Source organism: Loxodonta africana, chromosome 15 (genome assembly GCF_030014295.1).
Source record: "Loxodonta africana isolate mLoxAfr1 chromosome 15, mLoxAfr1.hap2, whole genome shotgun sequence".
Taxonomy (NCBI): Eukaryota; Metazoa; Chordata; class Mammalia; order Proboscidea; family Elephantidae; genus Loxodonta; species Loxodonta africana.
This window is the reverse complement of record NC_087356.1, coordinates 1,660,297-1,680,029: the sequence shown is the minus strand read 5'-3', so window position 1 is coordinate 1,680,029 and position 19,733 is coordinate 1,660,297. Positions and strand designations below refer to the sequence as shown.

At 43.9% G+C, this 19,733-nt stretch overlaps 1 protein-coding gene across 2 annotated transcripts; it reads right to left on the bottom strand.

Moving 5' to 3' along the window:
* Positions 1–3,550: 3,550 nt before the first annotated feature.
* Positions 3,551–16,206, bottom strand: LOC100661584 (zinc finger protein 2-like). Of its 2 annotated transcripts, none has more exons than XM_010601351.3 (5): positions 16,121–16,206; positions 11,106–11,190; positions 10,236–10,362; positions 6,662–6,775; positions 3,551–5,210 (listed from the first exon to the last, which is right to left on the bottom strand). In XM_010601351.3, exons 2-5 carry the CDS (start codon positions 11,136–11,138, stop codon positions 4,195–4,197), a joined length of 1,290 nt encoding a protein of 429 aa, XP_010599653.1. In that variant the 5' UTR covers positions 11,139–11,190; positions 16,121–16,206; the 3' UTR covers positions 3,551–4,194. The 2 variants fall into 2 exon arrangements, with proteins under 2 accessions (XP_010599653.1, XP_010599652.1); XM_010601350.3 differs by lacking the exon at positions 16,121–16,206 and adding an exon at positions 15,441–16,113.
* Positions 16,207–19,733: the final 3,527 nt, after the last annotated feature.

Here is a 19,733-nt window from a genome sequence, read left to right as displayed (position 1 = left end):
CAAGGGGCCATCTAAGATGCATCAATTGGTCTCAACCCACTTGGAGCAAAGGAGAATGAAGAACATTAAAGACACTAGGTAATTATGAGCCCAACAGACAGAAAGGGCCACATAAATCAGAGACTACATCAGTCTGAGACCAGAACTGGATGGTGCCCGGCTACAACTGATGACTGCCCTGATGGAACACAAGAGAGAATCCCTGATGGAGCAGGAGAGCAGTGGGATGCAGACCTCAAATTCTCATAAAAAAGACCAGACTTAATGGTCTGACTGAGCCTAGAGGAACCCCAGAGGTCATGGTCCCCAGACCTTTTGTTAGCCCAAGACTGGACTCATTCCCAAAGCTAACTCTTCAGACAGGTATTGGACTGGACTGTAAGAAATGATACTGGTTAGGAGTGAACTTCTTGGCTCAAGCAGACACATGAGACTATGTGGGCAACTCCTGTCTGGAAGGGAGATGAGAAGGCAAAGGGGGACAGAACCTGGCTGAATGGACACAGGAATACAGGGTGGAGAGAAGAATTGTGCTGTTTCATTAGGCGGAGAACAACTAGGATTATACAGCAAGGTGTATATAAATTTTTGTGTGAGAGACTGACTTGTAAACTTTCACTTAAAACACAATAAAAATAAAAGAGGCATCCGTTTGAATAGAACAAGGGGATACTTCATGGAAGAGGTGTGTGGCCAGGTTGTATTCTTTCACTTTACTTATTCAGTCTATGCTGAACAAATAATCTGGGAAGCTAGACTAAATGAAGAGGAACACGGCATCAGGAATAGGGGAAGATTCATTATCAGCCTGCGATATGCCAATGACACAAACTTGCTTGTCCAAAGTGAAGACGACTTGAAATATTTACTGACGACTACAGCCTTCAGTGTGGATTACACCTAAACATAAATAAAACTCCTTACAACTGGACCAATAAGCAATATCACGATCAATGGCAGAGAAATTGAAGTCGTCAAGGATTTCATTCTACCTGGATCAACAATCAATGCCCATGGAAGCAGCACTGGGAAAAGCTGCTGCACAAGACCTCCTTAAAGTGTTAAAAAGCACAGAGGTCATTTTGATGACTCAAGTGCGCCTGACCGAAGCATGATATTCTCACTGGCCTCATGTGAATGTGAAAGCCGGACACTGGAAAAGGAAGATTGATGATACATTTGAATTGTAGTGTTGGCGGAGAATGTTGAGTATATTGTGGGCTACCAGAAGGACAAACAAATCAGCCTTGGGGGAATTATGGACAGAATGCTCCTTAGGAACAAGAATGGCTAAACTTAATTGTCTTACTTACTTTGGACACATCATCAGGAAAGGTCAGTCTTTAGGAAAGGACATCCCATTTGGTAAAGCTGAGGGCCAGTAAAAACACGGACACAATAGCTGCGACAATGGCTTCAAAAATACCAACAGTTGTGAGGATGGCTCGGGGCTGGGCAGCGCTTCTGTTCTATGTAAGGTTGCCATGAATCAGAGGCCCCTTGACGGCAACTAGAACAACATAAGGACAGAGGAGCTCACACCTTTTTCTCCTGTCACCTTTACTCCGCCACAACTAGCTAGAACTCTGCAATTCCACCCATTAAATTCACATTCCAGGTAGAAAGACAGAAAAGGCAAAAAATAAGTTTCATTACTGTCAGTCTCTAATGTACCTTCCCAGAAGTCCTACCCAACAAATCCAGTTTATATCATCATCGGCCTGACGTTTTATCTGTCAGCATTTCATTGGCATGATTAGCTATGCCTAGCTTCCATAAACACGTTGCTGTCGAGTCAATTCTGACTCATAGCAACCCTATAAGACAGGATAGAACTGCCCCAAAGAGTTTACAAGGAACGCCTGGTGGATTTGAACTTCTGAGCCTTTGGTTAGCAGCTGTAGCTCTTAACCACTACGCTACCAGGGTTTCCATAAAGGGAGTGAAATACTGCCAGGCACTGTGCCGTCCAGAATAGAAATCAGATTTCCTGTTACTAAGGATGGGAAGAATGACTATTGGGTAGGCAACTAACAGCCTCTTCCATTGTTAGCATTCACTCAATTCTTATTGCTAATATTGTGGCTATTGCAAATGACTTTATCATGAGGTTCTATAAAATGGATAAATAAGCTGTACTGCTGATCCTAAGATATTTAGTCATTTGTACTGTGCACAGATTTTGTACACATTTGTGATGGAGAGGAAGCCGCGTCCTTGCGTGGTACTGCTGCCACGGCCAGCAGGCTGGGCAGCATACCAAAGGCCAGATCTTTCATCACCATGAGGACTTATTTCTTTTGTGGACTCTGCTGCTGGGCTTCATCATCTCCATATACCCTGCCTAAAATTCCAGATTCCTGCTTATTAATGGGATAAAAGGAGAGAGGACCACATTTTCTATCCTTTGTCCAGGGGATGAAAGATTAGAGTACTAAGATGGCACAAGAAGTTAATGGTACTGCTGAGCTTTTTTCATTACCTACACATCAGGAGCCTGTCCTCATTGTGGTGCTCAGTCTCTCACCTGCCCTCTGCAATCATTGCTTTGTTTCACAACTAAACAGGAATCCTCAAAGACCTGGATGTGAGGAAGCCAACCCACACTTCCCATGTGTGGATGTAAATCACTTCATAGACACACTTTGAGGGGAACATGGATACCACATGCATCTAATAGGATTTGTTGGCCTGGCTTCCAGTTTCATTCTCATGATTGTTGTTTTGGTACTGAAGATGCAACATTCATGCATGAGCTATGTCTAGGGTCAAACTGGCTTTTTGGTATTCTTTGAGATTAGACCTAGTCGTATTTCCTGGTTCACTGTGGCTGACTTCTTCAGCCAGGAGCCCCATCCGGATGCCATGGCTACGGCTGGCTGTTAAAGTTGGACTTGGAAATTTTTGGCATGAGTATTTTTCACCTCAGCTTATGATGAGAAAAGGAAAGCAGTATGTCCAAAGTGGTCAAATGGGAGACCCAGCCCAGATCCCCTATAGCCAGGCCAAGGAATCTTAGCCATCAATGAGATTAAAACAAAGATAAACACAATGACCACTATCCAAGAATCAAGAATAGTTGGGTGATGGGTTAGTCTACCAGAACCCAGAGGTCAGGTGACAGGGTCAGAAGAGCCAAAGTTCAGGGACACTAAGAGTCCTGAGAGCTAAAGTGAAGAAAAGCATATAACCAAAATGAGAGCTCCAGAAAGCTCCAAGAGAGATAGCTTAGGAGCTAAAACACAGCTATAGTGAAGGCATTTGCAGGCTATGTAGGTGATACGGAAAAAAAAAAAAACCAAACCCGTTGGCTGTCGAGTTGATTCCGACTTGAAGTGTCTTTCTGAAGCTTCTAGTTCTAGAAGGTGTAATCGATTTGAGGCACAAGTTCTTACAGCTACAAAGGTGTTAAATCATTCAGGAAACATGCAGTGTCAATGATATGCCAGGTGACCACAGTGGGGACACAGCAGTGCACAGACAGGAAACAGTCCCTGTTCTCATGGAGCACGCAGTCTAGAAATATATATATATATATATATATTACGACACAGGAAAGAGGAGTCAGGAAGGCCATGAAAAGTAAATAGCTTTATTCGGTTCGCCCAGGCAGGGAGGTATAGCACACCAGGATGCAGGGCCCATAGGGAGTTGCACCCAGGGACAAGGCAACAAGCTAGAATTGTAGAAGACAGCGTATGTATGGCAAGCAGGTAGAGTTAGCTAGGTCACACAAGCTTCGTAGAGATTGGGTATTCTGAATAATTCTGCAGAATCAGGGAGCATGGAGGTTGTCCCTAACTGTTGGGTTTCTGGCCCCGGGGCAATCAGGATGGGTGCACAGTGCCCCAGGAGTGTAAGAGCCTGATACAGGGAATGGTTGGAGAGGGAGCTTAATCAGCTGCTCAGGAAAGGGCCTCAAAACTGGGTCAAGACAGCATTTTAAAAAAATGGCATCACAGGTTCCTTAAAATTCTCATAAAGCAATTTGACCAATTTGGTCAAAAGTATTATCTAATATTTGAGGCATCCCAGAGGAAGTCCATGGCATGATCTGTTAAGACTGTTTATTGAGAGTGTATGAAAATGGAGGCATGAAAATAAGCTGTATTTAGAAGGTGCTCAAAATAAATCATCATTTTGTACAAATCTATATGAAGTCTCTACAGGGGTTGCTCACTTGGCTGAGCGATGCTATCCTGTAGCCTGACTGGCATGACGCCGCTGATGTAGGACAATAGATGGCTTACAGCTGAAAGCTTTTCCACACAGACTGCACTTATAGGGCTTCTCTCCAGTGTGAACCCTCTGATGTAAAATAAGCAGCCTTTTTTGAATAAAGCCTTTTTCACATTCAGTGCATTTGTAGGGCTTTTCTCTGTGAATTTTCTGATGCTGTGTAAGGGATGAGCGGTCAAAGAAGACCTTCCCACACTCGTTGCATTCAAAAGAGCTCTCTCCAGTGTGTGCCCTCCAGTGGCGGATGAGGGAGGAGCGGTTGGACAGGGCTTTCCCACACTCCTTACATTTATAGGGCCGCTCTCCAATGTGAGTGAGCTTGTGGCGAGCAAGAACAGCTTTCTCTCTAAAGGATTTCCCACATTCTGTACATTCAAAAGGTCGTTCTCCAGTATGAATTCTCTGATGTCGAGCTAAAGAAAAGCGGATAGAGAAGGCCTTACCGCATTCATTACACTTAAAAGGTTTCTCTCCAGGGTGAGTTTGCTGATGTTCAGTAAGGGTTAATTGGTCACAGACAGTTTTCCCATATTCATTGCATTTGTAGGGGTTCTCCTCAGTTTCAGACACCAGGTGCTTATTAAGACTGCTCCTATAACTGAAGACTTCCCCACCTTTACATTCATAGGGCTTCTCTCCAGTGTGAGTCCTCTGATGGTGGCTGAGGGATAAGGGGTCATAAAAGGTATTCCCACATAGCCTGCAGTCAAAGTTTCTCCGCACACTGTTGGTTTTCTGAGAAGGAGTAGATACTTGCCTTGAGTCCTCCTTGGGAGAGAACTCGTTCAAGGTCTCCTCGGAAGGATTTTCTTTCTTTATCTCCAACCTGCCCTCAGGTTTATCAAGTCCAAGTGTAGTACCCAGGGGACCATTTTTTCTAATTATTTCCATTAAAGTATTTCGTGGCTTTGCATTTTTAGATACATCCTGCCTTTGAGTTGAGTCCTGGCTCTCGGGTCTACCCTTCTGACCTAAAACAGATAGAAAACACAGATATAACTGGCTTTTAGCACTAGTAAAAAAGAAAAATGGTAAGAAAACCAAACCAAAAAAAAAAAGAATACAAAATATTGCTAGTTCACTGGTAGCCCCCTAAAACAAAAACAGCAGGGAAAGGTTGAAAACGGCAGAGGAAAAGAGAGGAATAGAGACTAGAAGTCAGAGATGGGCATTTAGCTCCTTAAACAAGTTTCAATTATTCATTCATCAGATGTTTACTAGGTGCTCACTCAGTGCCAGGCATAGTAAAAGTCTACAACAAACAAGACAGACATGGTCCCTGCTCTCATGATGCTTACAGTCTACTAGGGAGGCCAAAGAATAAAACAGATGGTGATAAGTACATTGAAGGAAATAATGAATAGGAGTTGGAGTGGGGAGCTTCTTTAGAAGGACCCTCAGAAATGGTCTCCTGGAGATGACATTTAAGCTGAAATCTGAACGACAATAAGTTAACCATGTAAACAGCCCAAACAAGGGCATTTCAGGGAAAGGCAGGTGCAGAGAAACAGGAGATGCACAGAGATGCACAGGAACAAGGAGGGCAGTTTGCTGCGTGTCAGCGTGTGAACAGCAGGGAGCAAGTCGGGAGACAGACTAGTATCTGAGGAAGCGAACGCCAGCGAGTACTGAGCGTTGCTGACAAGAAGAGGAAGGAAGTATGGTAAAGGATAAGCAGGAACGAGGAGAAGAACTATCAGAGTTGAATTAAAGATAAATCTCAACCTTCTCAGCTCCCCTCCCCCTCAAAAAAAAAAGAAACAAACCAGTAAGGGCCCTGCTGTGCACAGCTTCACTTATTCATTCACCCAGCAAATATCAGTGTGTGCTACCACCAGGTACTGCTCTAAGCATTGGGGTACAGTACTAAATAATATAAAACAAAACGTCTCTAATGGAGTTTTACATTTTAATTAGGGGGCAGACAAAATAAACAAAGACATAAAATATTTATATTAGTATGTCAGGAAGATATAACCAAACAAACAAAAAATTCATTGCTGTCGAGTTGAATCCGACTCATAGCAGCCCTAGAGGACAGAGTGTAACTGCCCCACAGGGTTTCCGAGGAGCGCCTGGTGGATTCGAACTGCTGACCTTTTGGTTAGCAGCCAATGTAAACCAAACCCAAACCCAGTGCTGTCGAGTCGATTCCGACTCAATATTAAAAAAAAAAAAAGACTCAATATAGCTGGGAATAAATCAGCGGTGTAGGGGCTGGAGAGGAAGGGAAGTAGCACGGTCAGGGAAGGCCTGAGAAGGGGACACCTGAGAGCAAAGACTTGAAGAAAGGCAACAGACCACCTTGTGTGAATGTCGGCGGTGCCAAGCAAAGGCCCAGCATGGCAACGACCATCTCCACAGCCCCATGAGACCCCCAGTGAGCTTCTGGCTAAGGGCTGTATGTCCAGTTCACACTTACCTAGGCAAGTACTCTCTGGACCTTCTTTTTCTTCAGCTTCCGGAAAATCAAGCGTCCATGGCTCTTCACCTCCTTCCAACTGGAAAATCACATCTGGGTTAGGAACTAGAAGTCCTATTTACAAAGAATAAAATGAGAAATAGCTCTCTGTGATGGAAATCCATAGCCATCTCAGGGTTAGTACCAGTTCCCGACCCTCTAGGGAGGAAATGGGACTGTCCAGAAAGTACATGCTGAATTTCCAGGATTATGACCAAAGTTAGGTCCAATGTTCTACCATCTAAATTAGCTTATTTGAAGCGGTTCACTTGTTCCTGGGAACCTCCTCAGAATGGAACTAGGTGTTCTTATAGGTTGAGGGAAAGTTCTTGGTTTAAAGGGGCAGAATATGGAGAAGGCTCTGTACTCAGGGGCAGCACCATGAAGCACTTCACTTTCTTTTCTTTTGTAGTCTTTTAAATTTAAATAATATATTTACATTCCTTAATCTTACTTCTGTATAATTTTATTCAATTTGATGAAACTACAAATCAAACTAGAAGTTTTCGAAATGTAATTCAATTTCTGTACAGATGATATGAAATACTTAAATCTGAAAACATTAACAATTTTTTAGAAATTCTTATAAAGATAAATTATGATGCCTTCAGCTTTTAGAAATTTAAACTAGTGACATTTATAAAGTCTTAATTTTCTACGTTTAGTGTTTAAGTGCCTTATGAAATATTTAAGGAGCCCTGGTGGTGCGGTGCTTAAGAGCTCCACTGCTAACCAAAACGGTGGTGGTTTAAAACCACCAGCCACTCCTCGGGAGAAAGACGTGGCAGTCTGCTTCTGTAAAGATTCCAAAACCAAACCCAGTGCCATCAAGTTGATTTCAACTCATAGCGACCCTATCGAACAGAGTAGAACTGCCCCATAGAGTTTCCAAGGAGCGCCTGGCGAATTTGAACTGCCGACGCTTTGGTTAGCAGCCATGGCACTTAACCACTAGGCCACCAGGGTTTCCCCGTAAAGATTACAGCCTAGGAAACCATATGGGGCAGTTCTACTCTGTCCTATAGGGTTGCTGTAAATTAGGATCAACTTGACGGCAATGGACATGAAATATTTAAGATATAAAAAAGGTACAAAGATTAAAGTAAAAACCTATGAACCCACTACCCAACACATTAAGACTGAAGCCCCCTCTCTAGCGCCCTCTTCCTTCCCCCCATGAGGTAACCATTATACTAAATCTGCTGTTGATTACTCCCATCCATTTAAAAATGTGCTTTCTCATTTTCTATGTAGTTTTTACAATATTTCAAAATATTCTGTGTTCACTGTAGACTATTAGAAGATATAAAAAGGAGAAAAGGAAAAATCACCTGTAAGCCTAGTAGTCAAAAATATTTAATGTTTTGGTGCCAATCCTTCCAGACCTTCTCACTGAATATAGAAACACAGATCCGGACATTTCACTGTTTTGTACATGGTCGTAAGCTCCAAATATTTTTAACCTATTTTTTTTTTCATAGTCTTGAAAAAAGGGGTTTTTTTCTTCTAAATTTTATTTTGTTGTTGTTGAGAATATACACAGCAAAACACACACAATTCAGGAGTTTCTATACGTACCATTTAGTGACACTGATTACATTCTTTGAGCTGTGCAACCAATCTCACCCTCCTTTTCTGAGTCGTTTCTCCCTTGTTAACATAGACTCACTGCCCCCTAAGGTTCCTATCTAATATTTCAAGCTGCTGTTGTCAATTTGATCCCATATACATAGTTCTTAAAAGAGCATAATGCTCAAGGCAGACATTCTTTACTAGTTAAGCTATATTATTGTTTGGTTTTAAGAAGACTTCAGGGCATATTTTTGGTTTAAGATTTAAAGATTATCTCAGGGCAGTAGTTTCAGGGGTTCATTCACCCTCCATCGCTCTAGAAAGTCTAGAACCCATGAGAATTTGAATTTTCTTCTGCATCTTCCTCCTTTTGATCAGGATTCTCCTATGGAAGCTTTGATCAAAATCTCCAGTAATGGTAGCCAAGCACCAGCCAGTTCTTCTGATCTCATGGCAAAGGAGGCAGCTGTTCGTGGAGGCACAGTTAGCCACACATGCCATATCCTTTTCCTATTCCTGACTCTTATTCTCCTCTGTTGCTCCAGGTGAACAGAGACCAATTGTTGTGCCTTGGATGGCTGTGTGCAAGCTTTTAAGATGCCAGACACTGCACAATGAACTAGGAGGTAGAACAGAAACACTAAACACGTTATTAGGCCAATTAACTGGGACATCCCATGAAACCATGACCCTAAACCTCCAAACCAAAGAACCAAGTCCCATGAGGTGTCTGGTTGTACATAAGCCACCTCAGCAGCTACTCTTTTTTGTTGTTGTTGTAAATATCTGTATCACGCAACTTTTGCCGGTTCACCTTTTTCACAGGTGTACAACTTACTGACATCAGTTACACGATCAGCTGTGCAACACTACCCTTAATCAATACAACTTTTCCATCACTGTTAACCCCCCTTTTCTCCCTCCCCACCAGTAACCTGCTTTTACCATTTAACAATGCATCGTTAAGATCTTTCTAACTCTATAAATATCACCATTGTCAAGGGCCATACTGTACCGTATTGCATTATGAATGCACAATAATGTATTTACTAAATCCGTATTATCAGGTATCTATGTTGCTTCCATTTTTTTCACAATTTTATGCAAAGCTGAGATAAACATTTATCTAATTTTTTCTCAGACAATTCCCAGAAGGCTGCTCGATTCCAGTGTTACTTAATAGTTTTTTTTTTTTTTAAAACCTTAAAATAGGGCCTCAGTCCAACCTTCACTTAGCCCATAGATTTCACCCAGATCAGAAGCCATTCCTCTTTGGCCCAGGGGCCCCTCGGGCTGCAAGTGAGCTTTTACTGACATTACAGCCACATCCTTTGCCACCTTGGCTTACTTCCTTGCCACCTGCCTCAGGAATTTCTGTGAATGGGATTCAGCAGTCTTCCTTATGCCATCCAGATATCCTGTTCTGCTGGCTGTCCTTTTGATTCATCTAAGGTGGCCCAGGGAGTTAAGGCGGCATTATCTCTGGCTTTCTTCTCTCATTAAAAAAACTGTCTGTTGGCTCCTTTTCCCACAAGAATCTGCATGCTCTCTCTCTCTGCCTTCCCTCCCCTTCACTGTTGTTCTCTTCCCTGAACCTTGAGGTCTGGCTTTTGAAATCCATAGGAACCCATTCTTTACCTCTTGTGTAAGCAGAAGGGTTTCATTTCTGCTTCGCTAAACAAAACCAAAATCCAATCCATTGCCATGGCATCAGTTCCAACTCATAGTGACCCTGTACGTAAATACATTTTCGAAGCGGCTTTTTGAGACATCTACAAAATCCCAGTACGAAAACATTTGATTAAACACAAACAACGAAAAGCAAGTAAACCCACAGACCACTCTTCTGCCTCTCCTGGGGATCTCGCCAAAGAAAGACCATCCTGCCCCACTAAGAAGGGCCACATTCTTTACACAAAGAAAAGAAAGGCAGATTCCGAGTCACTGAGGAAATAATGCTTACCCAAAGAAACGAAACCCCTGTAGTTCTCCAGCATCACCTCCCTGTACAGGGCTCTTTGAGCAGGGACGAGCTGATTCCACTCATGCTCTGAAAACGTCACAGCCACATCCTTGAACTTCAGTGACTTCTGAAAAGACAGACACACTCTTGTTCATCTGTGTCCTCTGTTTATGGCTCACCGAGGAGTAAAGACTACAACGCTGGAAGACAGACGGAATGGCGAAGAAATGGTTCTGATGGTGTCGAGGACAGTCAGTGTTTTAGCGAAGAGGCACACTTCTGTGACCTGAGGTGTGAAAGCCTCGCTTGTGGCCTCATGCCCACGGTGGAACCTCCTGTTACTCAGCCTCAGTTTAACTGTACACGAAAGAGCTGGATCAGATGATCTTTAAAGTCCCTTCCAGCTCTAACATTAATGGGCTCATGAGATCTCAGCCTGACCAACTGGTTCTCAAGTCAAGGGAAGACCCATGATGAGGGTGTGGGTAACAGAAGACACTTTAAGGCAGAAGAACCAAAACTGAAAAGGGATCAAAGATGTGATGCCCCTTCGAAAGGGAAGATCACATCTGCCCAGACTAGAAGATTCAGGATTTGTATATTCTGATGAAAATTCTTCAAGTCCTCCCTGAACCATCAGGCTGTTAAGGGCAGAGCTGTCTCAACCCTCTGGTCCCCAACCATTTCATACAAATTCAGGGTGGGAGCCCAGAGCCAAGACTTTAAGAGCCATTCAGAAGGAAGGTCTCTGCAAGTGTGTTAGTTATATGGGGAGGAAGGAGAGTCCATCTTTTACAGGAATGGCTCCAGTCTCCAATGCACTCACTCCCTGGTTGGCGAGCAAGCTCCAGACGAGAAAATCCAACTCACCTGCCATCTGGCCGTTAGGAGCACAGCTGCCATTCCCTCCTCTTCTGTGTTCCCTTAAAAAAGGTCCAATCCAGAGATGGCAGAGCTACAGAAGGAAACATGAAAGAGACCAATCCCATTGGCAGAAACAGGCTAAAAACTCCACGTTATCGATTAGGTGTGAAACAGCCCTTACTTCCAATATCCTACTAAGAATAAGCCTAGAAGCAAACCCACCTCTTCCCAGGGGATGGATATTACGGATATTGCTGCAATTTTCTCCCCAGGGTAGCAGACTCCAGGAACAGAACTGTGTTCCCAAGTCAGACATGATTAAAAATCAAATAATTTATACCAAAGCAAATTCTTACACCTTTTTACGGTACAATCAACATTGTACTCTATAGTAATTAGTCATAAATAAGCAATTAAATAAATGGCTGTAACTAGTTTGAATTTTAAACTTGGTGTGGCCAGGAGAATGCTTATATTAATAATTTTCTTAAAAGGTCTAATGCAAAGCATACAAGGTGAATCATGTTGTTGTTGTTACGTGCTGTCAAGTCGGTTCTGACTCATAGCAGCCCTTATGTACAACAGAATGAAACACTGCCTGGTCCTGTGCCATCCTCACAATTGTTGCTATGTTTGAGCCCGTTATTGTAGCCACTGTGTCAATCCATCTCTTTGAGGATCTTCTTTTTCGTTGACCTTCTGCTTTACCAAGCATGTCCAAAGTACATAAGATAAAGTAAAGCCTCCTTGCTTCTAAAGAGCATTCTGGCTGTACTTCTTCCAAGACAGATTTGTTCATTCTTCTGGCAGTCCACGGTACATTCAGTATTCTTCACCATCATCTTTCAATTGCATCTTCGGTTTTCCTTATTAATTGTCCAGCTTTTACATGCTTGTGAGGTGACTGAAAGTACCATGGCTTCAGTGAGGTGCACGTTAGTCCTCAAAGCGACATCTTTGCTTTTTAACACTTTAAAGAGGTCTTTTCAAGCAGATTGCTCAGTGCAATACATCATTTGATTTCTTGACTGTTGCTTCAATGGGTATTAATTGTAGACTGAAGTAAAATGAAATCCTTGACAACTTCAATCTTTTCTCCATTTACCATGATGTTGCTCATTGGTCCAGTTGTGAGGATTTTTCTTTTCTTTATGCTGAACTGTAATCCATACTAAAGGCTGTGATCTTTGATCTTCTTTAGTAAATGCTTCAAGTTCACTTTCAGCAAGGAAGGTTGTGTCAGCCACATAACGCAGGTTGTTAACGAGTCTTCCTCCAATCCTGATGCCCCGTTCTTCTTCATATAGTCCAGCTTCTCGGATTATTTGCTTAGCATACAGATTGACTAGGTATAGTGAAAGGATACAACTCTGATGTACACCTTTCATGTTTCAATGACTGCCCCTTGATTATGTACAGATTCTGCATGAGCACAATTAAGTGTTCTGGAATTCACATTCTTTACAATGTTATCCACAATTTGTTATGATCCACACAGTCAAATGCCTTTGCGTAGTTAATATAACACATGTAAAAATCTTTCTGGTATTCTGCTTTCAGCCAGGATCCCTCTGACATCAGCAGTCACCCTGATGTCAGAGGATCATTCCACATCCTCTTCTGAATCTGGCTTTAATTTTTGGCAGTTCCCTGTTGATGTACTGCAGCAACCGCTTTTTAATTATCTTCAGCAAAATTTTACTTATGTGTTATATTAATGACGTGGTTCAATAATTTCTACATTCTGGTGGATCATCTTTCTTTGGAACGGGCACATACATGGATCTCTTCCAGTTGGGTGACCAGGTAGACGTCTTCCAAATTTCTTAGCATAAACAAGTGAATGCTTCCAGCATTGCATCCATTTGCTGAAACATTTCAGTTGGTATTCCATCAATTCCTGGAGCCTTGTTTTTTGTCAGTGCCTTCAGTCTGGTTTGGATTCTTCCTTCAGTACCATCAGTTCTTGATCATATGTTACCTCCTGAAATGGCTGAATGTTGTCCAGTTCTTTTTGGTACAGTGACTCTGTATTCCTTCCAACTTCTTTTGAAGCTTCCTGCATTGTTCAATATTGTGCCCATAGAATCCTTCAGTATTGCAACTCAAGACTTGAATTTTCTCTTCAGTTCTTTCCGTTTGAGAAATGCCAAGCATGTTCTTCCATTTTGGTTTTCTAACTTGAGGTCTTTGCAGATTCCATTATAATACTTTGTCTTCTTAAGCCATCCTTTGAAATCAAGGTCAATCATAAAAAAGTAAAATAGGTGACTGTTAGCTAAGTTTCATTCAGCTCTAAGGACAGGACTACATGATCACACACGAGTCAGCTCAGGTAAGTGAAAGGTTATTTTTAGGGTACAAAGGGCACTGTAAAGACACGATAAGCAAACTATATCAGGCCTCCTGACATTTGTGGCCTCGACTAGTGTTTCCTGCCCTAATTCATGCTTGGTGCCAAAGGTTCCACGTATAGGCTCAAGAAATTGACTGGGTCACATCTAGCCAAGAAAGGGAAATCAGAAGCAGACATTAGAAATTTCTTTGCTAGGGCCATTTTTTAAGAGTTTCTGGGTAACTAGAAGGCTGCACTCAAAAAGATAACCAGCTATGCGATGGTCAGTCCAAGATTAAATGCAATTGCTCCTTCAGCAAAAGAAAAGGGCAGCAGGGCCACGTAGGATAGAATGACTGGCCTCTGCCCTTGTAGCATTGGCTAGCATCACAGAGGACTATAGGAGATACAGTATTATCAAAGAACTAGGGCTCCAGGGTAAGAATATATGGGACAGGATAGAAAACCTCAACCGCCTTCTCCTCTCCAGTTTTACTCATCTTTGGGCCTCATATGGAAACAACTTTATGACAGGATAGCATCTGGAAGCCATTAGAGGTGATAATACTCTCCATGGAAAGGTCTGTTCGTCTGACAGAAACGTTACTGTGGGAATCTGAAAGACCTTTCCAGGAGTGGACCCAGGAACAGTGGTCTCCCCAGCTGCCCACATGGAATGCCAGAACAATGTTCTCTTGGGATTTTATCACAAAGGCTGTTGCAAGATAGAGTCAAGACCCAAGAGGGTGGGACAAAGAGTAGAAATGGAAGGAGGGAAAGGAATTAGGGGCAAACGGACCCATCAGTGTCCATCTGAGGCTGCTCTACGTGGACTGCTATGCCATCCAATGGGATATATCTTATTTGGCACCACGTTCTGGATTCCAACTATGGTTGTAATCTACTACCAATCAGACTGTATTCCTTTTCCAACAGTCTTGTGTGCCCCTTTGGATACTGAGGGGACAGTGGTGTGTTACACGTTTATTTTTTGCTCCTTAAGATCTCTAGACAAATAATCTGGATGTGCCATTGTGAACGTTTAGAACAGCCAGGGCAAAATTATATTTACGCTTTGTGCGTGCATGCAGGGCAAGTGCCTGAGAATGACCACGTGGGAACTGGGCTTGAACCAAGGCTATTCTTTACAGCCATCACGAGCTACATGGGTCTTGATTTCTCCATCCATCTGGAGTGGCATGTTCTTGTTCTTCTCTGCAGTGACAAGGCTCAGTGAGGTCTCTATCCCCTAGTTCTCCCGGACTAACTGATCCAACGTCCACCACCAATTTACCATAGCAGACCACTCCTGCTTGGAATTCTCAAGAGATACTTATTAACTGTTAGCCATTTAGAGGGCAATGACCTCAGGTCATGTTTCCACCTCTTGCTTAATCAGCGGTGGCCGTGAGCACGAACAGGAGCAGTGCTGAGAAGGGGACCATGTAGTTTCCTTAAAAGCAGGATTTCAAGGCGAGTAATATGCAGCAAAGTTGCAGCTACTGATCTGCCTCTTGAGCTCTGCCAATACTTCACTCCTTTTCAGGAAATACTCTTTCTCCATTCACACATTAGTAAAAACTGAGTCTACTTTCTGGCCAAAGCTGATTGGTATCTGACCCAATTAGAGTACCTCCCCTGGAATTTTGGAAGTGGAACCATGAAAAAGAGGTCAGTCTTTTTCCCAGCAGATGCCACTTGAGGGCATGTAAACTTGGAATCCCCCAAGAGCCATATTCTGTCATGCCATCTGAGAAGCAGAAAAAACCAGTTGGCAGTGAGAAGGAAACATGAAATACTGATCTGACTACCAGTGTTATGAAAATAAGTTATGGATGTTTCAAGGCGAGCCCCATAAGCAAATTTCCTGAAAAAACCCACACAGGCTAAGCTCTTTCTCGAGGCTCTAAGCTCTTTTCCAATTAACTCCCATTTGTGTAAATATCAGGAAACAATCAGTCATTCATTGTCTTCTTTGAACCTTCAAATTTGAGTCAGTCACCTACCATATATACTGTCTCATACAACAGTTGTCGTGTCGCTGCTTTCTCTCCAAGTAGCTGACGAATCTTGGGAGCCAAGCTTTGCTCGCCTCACACCAACACTGCTAGCTTCCCGTTCGCTCAGGAAACTTTTGCAGACAAATCGAAATGCCAAGTTTTGCAGGAAGGTCTGGCTGGTGTCGGAAAGCCGCACAGAGAGGAGGGAGGCTCTGGTCAGCTGCCGCTGTCGGTGGGAAGGGATGAAACCCTGGCCCCGGCCATCCGAAGCGCTTGCGGGGCAAGACGGGTGAGCAGCGCTCGGGCCTCACCGGGGTCGGTCCTCGGGGTCCACTGAGCCCCCGGCCTCGGGGGCGGGGAGGCTGGGCGGGGAACGCGCCGCCCCAGGGTCCAGGCCAGGCGTGGGGAGCGCGGCCCTGCACCCCAAAGCCGTCAGCTCACACCCGGAGGTCAGCAGAGGGCCCGAGGGCGGGCTACGGCGGTCGCACCCGGCCTTCCGGCTACGCTGGGGCGCCCGCCCTCAGCCCCAGACCGAGGCCGACAGGCGCGGCGGCCGGGAGCAGCTCGCAACAACCCCGTTTCGGTTCCATCCTCACGCGGCCGCGTTGCGCATGCCTTCCCTACGTCCCTTCCTCGACCTTCCCCTCTGGCCGCCGGACCCACCACACCTAGCCCTCTGTCCTCACCTCGGGCGCCACACGGCTCGCGTTCCCAGGACTCAGAAACTGCAGAACGCATGAGCGAGCCGCCCTCGGAAAACCGCAATTCCCAGAAGGCTACGGGGGGAACTACGACTCCCAGAAGGCTTCGGGGGAAACTACGATTCCCAGAAGGCTTCGGGGAAAACTACGATTCCCAGAAGGCTTCGGGGAAAACTACGACTCCCAGAAGGCTTCGGGGAAAACTACGACTCCCAGAAGGCCTCGGGGGAAACTACGGTTCCTAGAAGGCTTCCGAAGTGGCGGCGGACTCCTAGTCCATGTCCCCTGCGGGCCTGCCTCACTTAGCGTAGGAACGGGGTACTCAGGGAAGCAGCTTGAATGATGAAACCGGGACATTTATAGTAAAAATGGAGGAAAGCCTACGAGAGAAAAGCTGAAACTGTTCGCCTGTCCCAGCTGGGCCCTCCACACTGGCACCCATGCCTCTGCTTTCTAGGCAGCTTTCTACCCAGCTCTCTTAGACCGTCTCTGCTGCTCGTCTCCACCTTCACGTCCCACAACTTCCTGTAATCAAATCTACAAATTTGCCTTTATTCTCTCTTTATTGTAAAAGCAAAGAGTTACACTTGCACTTCGCAATTGTGTAAGTCAATAAATTCCTTCAGGCTTAAGCAGGGTGTGGGGTTGCATTTTCCATCCTCTGCACCTATAGACATTCTGATGGAAATGTTCATCTCTTCCATCCTTAAAGAAACCTTTCCTGTCTCACATCCCTCTCCAGCTGTCATTCCCTTTCATCAAAGCCAGACTACTCAGAATTATTTGTTGTTAGGTGTGATCAAGTCGATTCAGACTCAGAGAGACACTATATTCCACAGAAAGAAACACCGCCCAGTTCTGCGCCATCCTCACCCATCATTATTTTGATCCCATCGTTGGAGCCGCTGTGTCAATCCATCTCATCAAGGGTTTTCCTCTTTTTTGGTGATCCTCTACCTTAGCAGTGCTACGGCTGCTAACCAAAGGGTCAGCAGTTCGAATCTGCCAGGCGCTCCTTGGAAACTCTGTGGGGCAGTTCTAGTCTGTCCTATAGGGTCGCTATGAGTCGGAATCGACTCGACGGCACTGGGTTTGGTTTTTTTGTTTTGCTACCTTACCAAGCATGATGTCTTCCTCCAGGGTTTGGTCCCTCCTGATAATATAACCAAAGTATGTGAGAAGTCTTGCCATCCTCACCATCCTGGCTTCCAAGGAGCACTCTGGCAGTACTTCTGTCCTCAATTGTAGACACTTGTTATATCTACTTTCCACTGCTCCCTCATTCTTTAGCCACGATCATTTCAGTATTGCTTTGGCTCCACCAACCAAGTCACCAACAAAACCCGCTGAATACATCTGAGGTTTTGTCCGCCTTGACCACTTGGCAATTTGAGCACTATTGCTTCTTTCCTCTTTCTTGAAACTGTCTTTTTTGTGGCACTGCTGTCACCTGGTGTTCCTCCTCCCTCCATCTTCTTCTGCTCAATCTCCTTTCATAGTTCTTAGTCTTTGGCTTTTGTTTGTTTGTTTGTTGTTTTCAAGGACCTGTCCTAGACCATTGCCTCTTCCTATACGACACCTTTTTTTCTGAAGTTTGCCTCCACTCACATGGTTTCAGATATCTGTATAGCTGAGATCACTCTGTTCAGCTGTCTGTCTACTGAACATTTCTGCCTATGCTTGCGTGTATGTAGAAATCTCAAGCTCAGTACATCCAAATGTTTTCACTCCCTACCTTCTCATGTCTTCTTGGCCCCAGTTTTACTCCAGCCATGTTGTGGCCACCACCTTTGCACAGGTGTGATCAGACACTGCTTCATCTCAGCTGTCCTCCCTGCCTTTAGCCTTCCAGAGTTTCTCTGACTCTGCAGCAGTGGAGAGCTGTAGAAACCCGTGCTGTTCATGCAGCAACACTTGACCAGTGGGGGATGGGAGCTGGTAGATAAATGCTCGCCACTTCCATATCAAGGACAGATAATTAATCCTGTGGTTCATTCAACATGACTTCTCAGAAGGTCCAGGGGGATCGAGCTTCAGTTGCCCAAAGCAGTGACCAGCTTGATCACATACTCTTGTATTGTCTTTTTCTCCTTCCCTTTTTTTTTTTTTGACAGATATTAACTCATTGTCATCAATGTAATGAGTAGTTTCAGTATCTGAATTATTTAAATCTTGCTTTATCGGCTTATGATATATTGTTAGGGAATTTATATCTCTCAGTGGCAGGACATTAAAATTCCTGGTGTGTTAACTGAAGTTAAAATTTACACTACTATTAGTGAATCAATTTAATGGATTTAGAAAAAAAAAGGTGTTAGATAGACTGATAGCTGCATGTCAGTCAAGGCATGATATCTGAAGATCTTCCAATATGGAAACAAAGTCAAGTGCAGATCTAACTACAGCTGACGTCTCTTTATTCACTTTTCTGTGATATCTGTAATAGTTAACTTCCAAGACCTGGCTTTCTGATCAGCCAAACCAAGGAATCGGTAGGGAGTTGTCTTAGTTATCTAGTGCTGCTGCAAGAGAAATACCACAGTGGATGGCTTTAACAAAAAGAAATTTATTTTCTCACAGTCTAGTAAGCTAGAAATCCAAATTCAGGGCATCAGCTCCAGGGGAAGCCTTTATCTCTCTGTAGGCTTTGAAGGGAGGTCCTTGTCATCAATCTTCCACTGGACTAGGAGCTTCTCCAGGCAAGAACTCCGGGTTCATAGGATGCATTCTGCTCCCAGTGCTTCTTTCTTGGTGGTATGAGGTCCCCATGTCTCCCTGCTCACTTCTCTCTTTTATATCTCAAAGGAGATTCGCTTAAGACACTATCAATCGCTTTTCAATCTCATCAATATAACTACTACTAATCCATCTCATTACATCATAGTGATAGGATTTATAACACAGGGAAATCACATCAGATGACAAAATGGTAGACAATCATACAATACTGGGACTCATGACCTGGCCAAGTTGACAGATATTTTGGAGGGGACACAATTTAATCTATGACAGGAGTGGTGGGACAGATCGTCCTGAGGTCCCCCAGCTTCTCCATCACGGCTGTAATTTCCCTCACTACTTTACATTTACAGTTTTGCAGTGGTGGGGGCTCCAGAGGTTTCTACTGAGTACATCCACTGACAGCACCCTGCACTCTTGATGCTTTGACCATTCTAATAAAACATCTTCTTCCCTTCAGAATCGTAATAGATTCTAATATCCCCATCAGGAGTCCCTGAATGGTGCAAATGGGTAAACGCTCAGCTACTAACTGAAATTTTGGTGGTTCAAAATCCACCCAGAGGCACCTTGGATTCCTGGCAATCTACTTCTGAAAGGTTACAGCCATTGAAAACCCTATGGATTGAAGTTCTACTCTAATACATATTGGGTTGCCATGAGTTGGAATTGACTCAGCAGCAACTATTTTTTTGTTTTGTTTTTTTAATACCCCAGTCAGGAGGTGAAATGATGAGAGGAAATATCTTTGATCTTTCACTAACTGGCAACCATAGATATTTCCTCCTCCACATCCTCGTTAAGTTGTTAAAGTTTCATTAAATGACACGTCTTCCCCCACTTAAGTTCTGATCCAACT

What these genes read in the sequence shown, in the direction of transcription:
- LOC100661584 (XM_010601351.3), bottom strand. Translation starts at nt 11,138, where the DNA reads ATGGCAGCTGTGCTCCTAACGGCCAGATGGCAG. An exon ending in TCCTAACGGCCAGATGGCAG is followed by an intron (nt 10,363 to 11,105) that starts GTGAGTTGGATT and finishes CTGTCTTTTCAG; the next exon opens with AAGTCACTGAAGTTCAAGGA. An exon ending in CAGGGGTTTCGTTTCTTTGG is followed by an intron (nt 6,776 to 10,235) that starts GTAAGCATTATT and finishes CTTTGTAAATAG; the next exon opens with GACTTCTAGTTCCTAACCCA.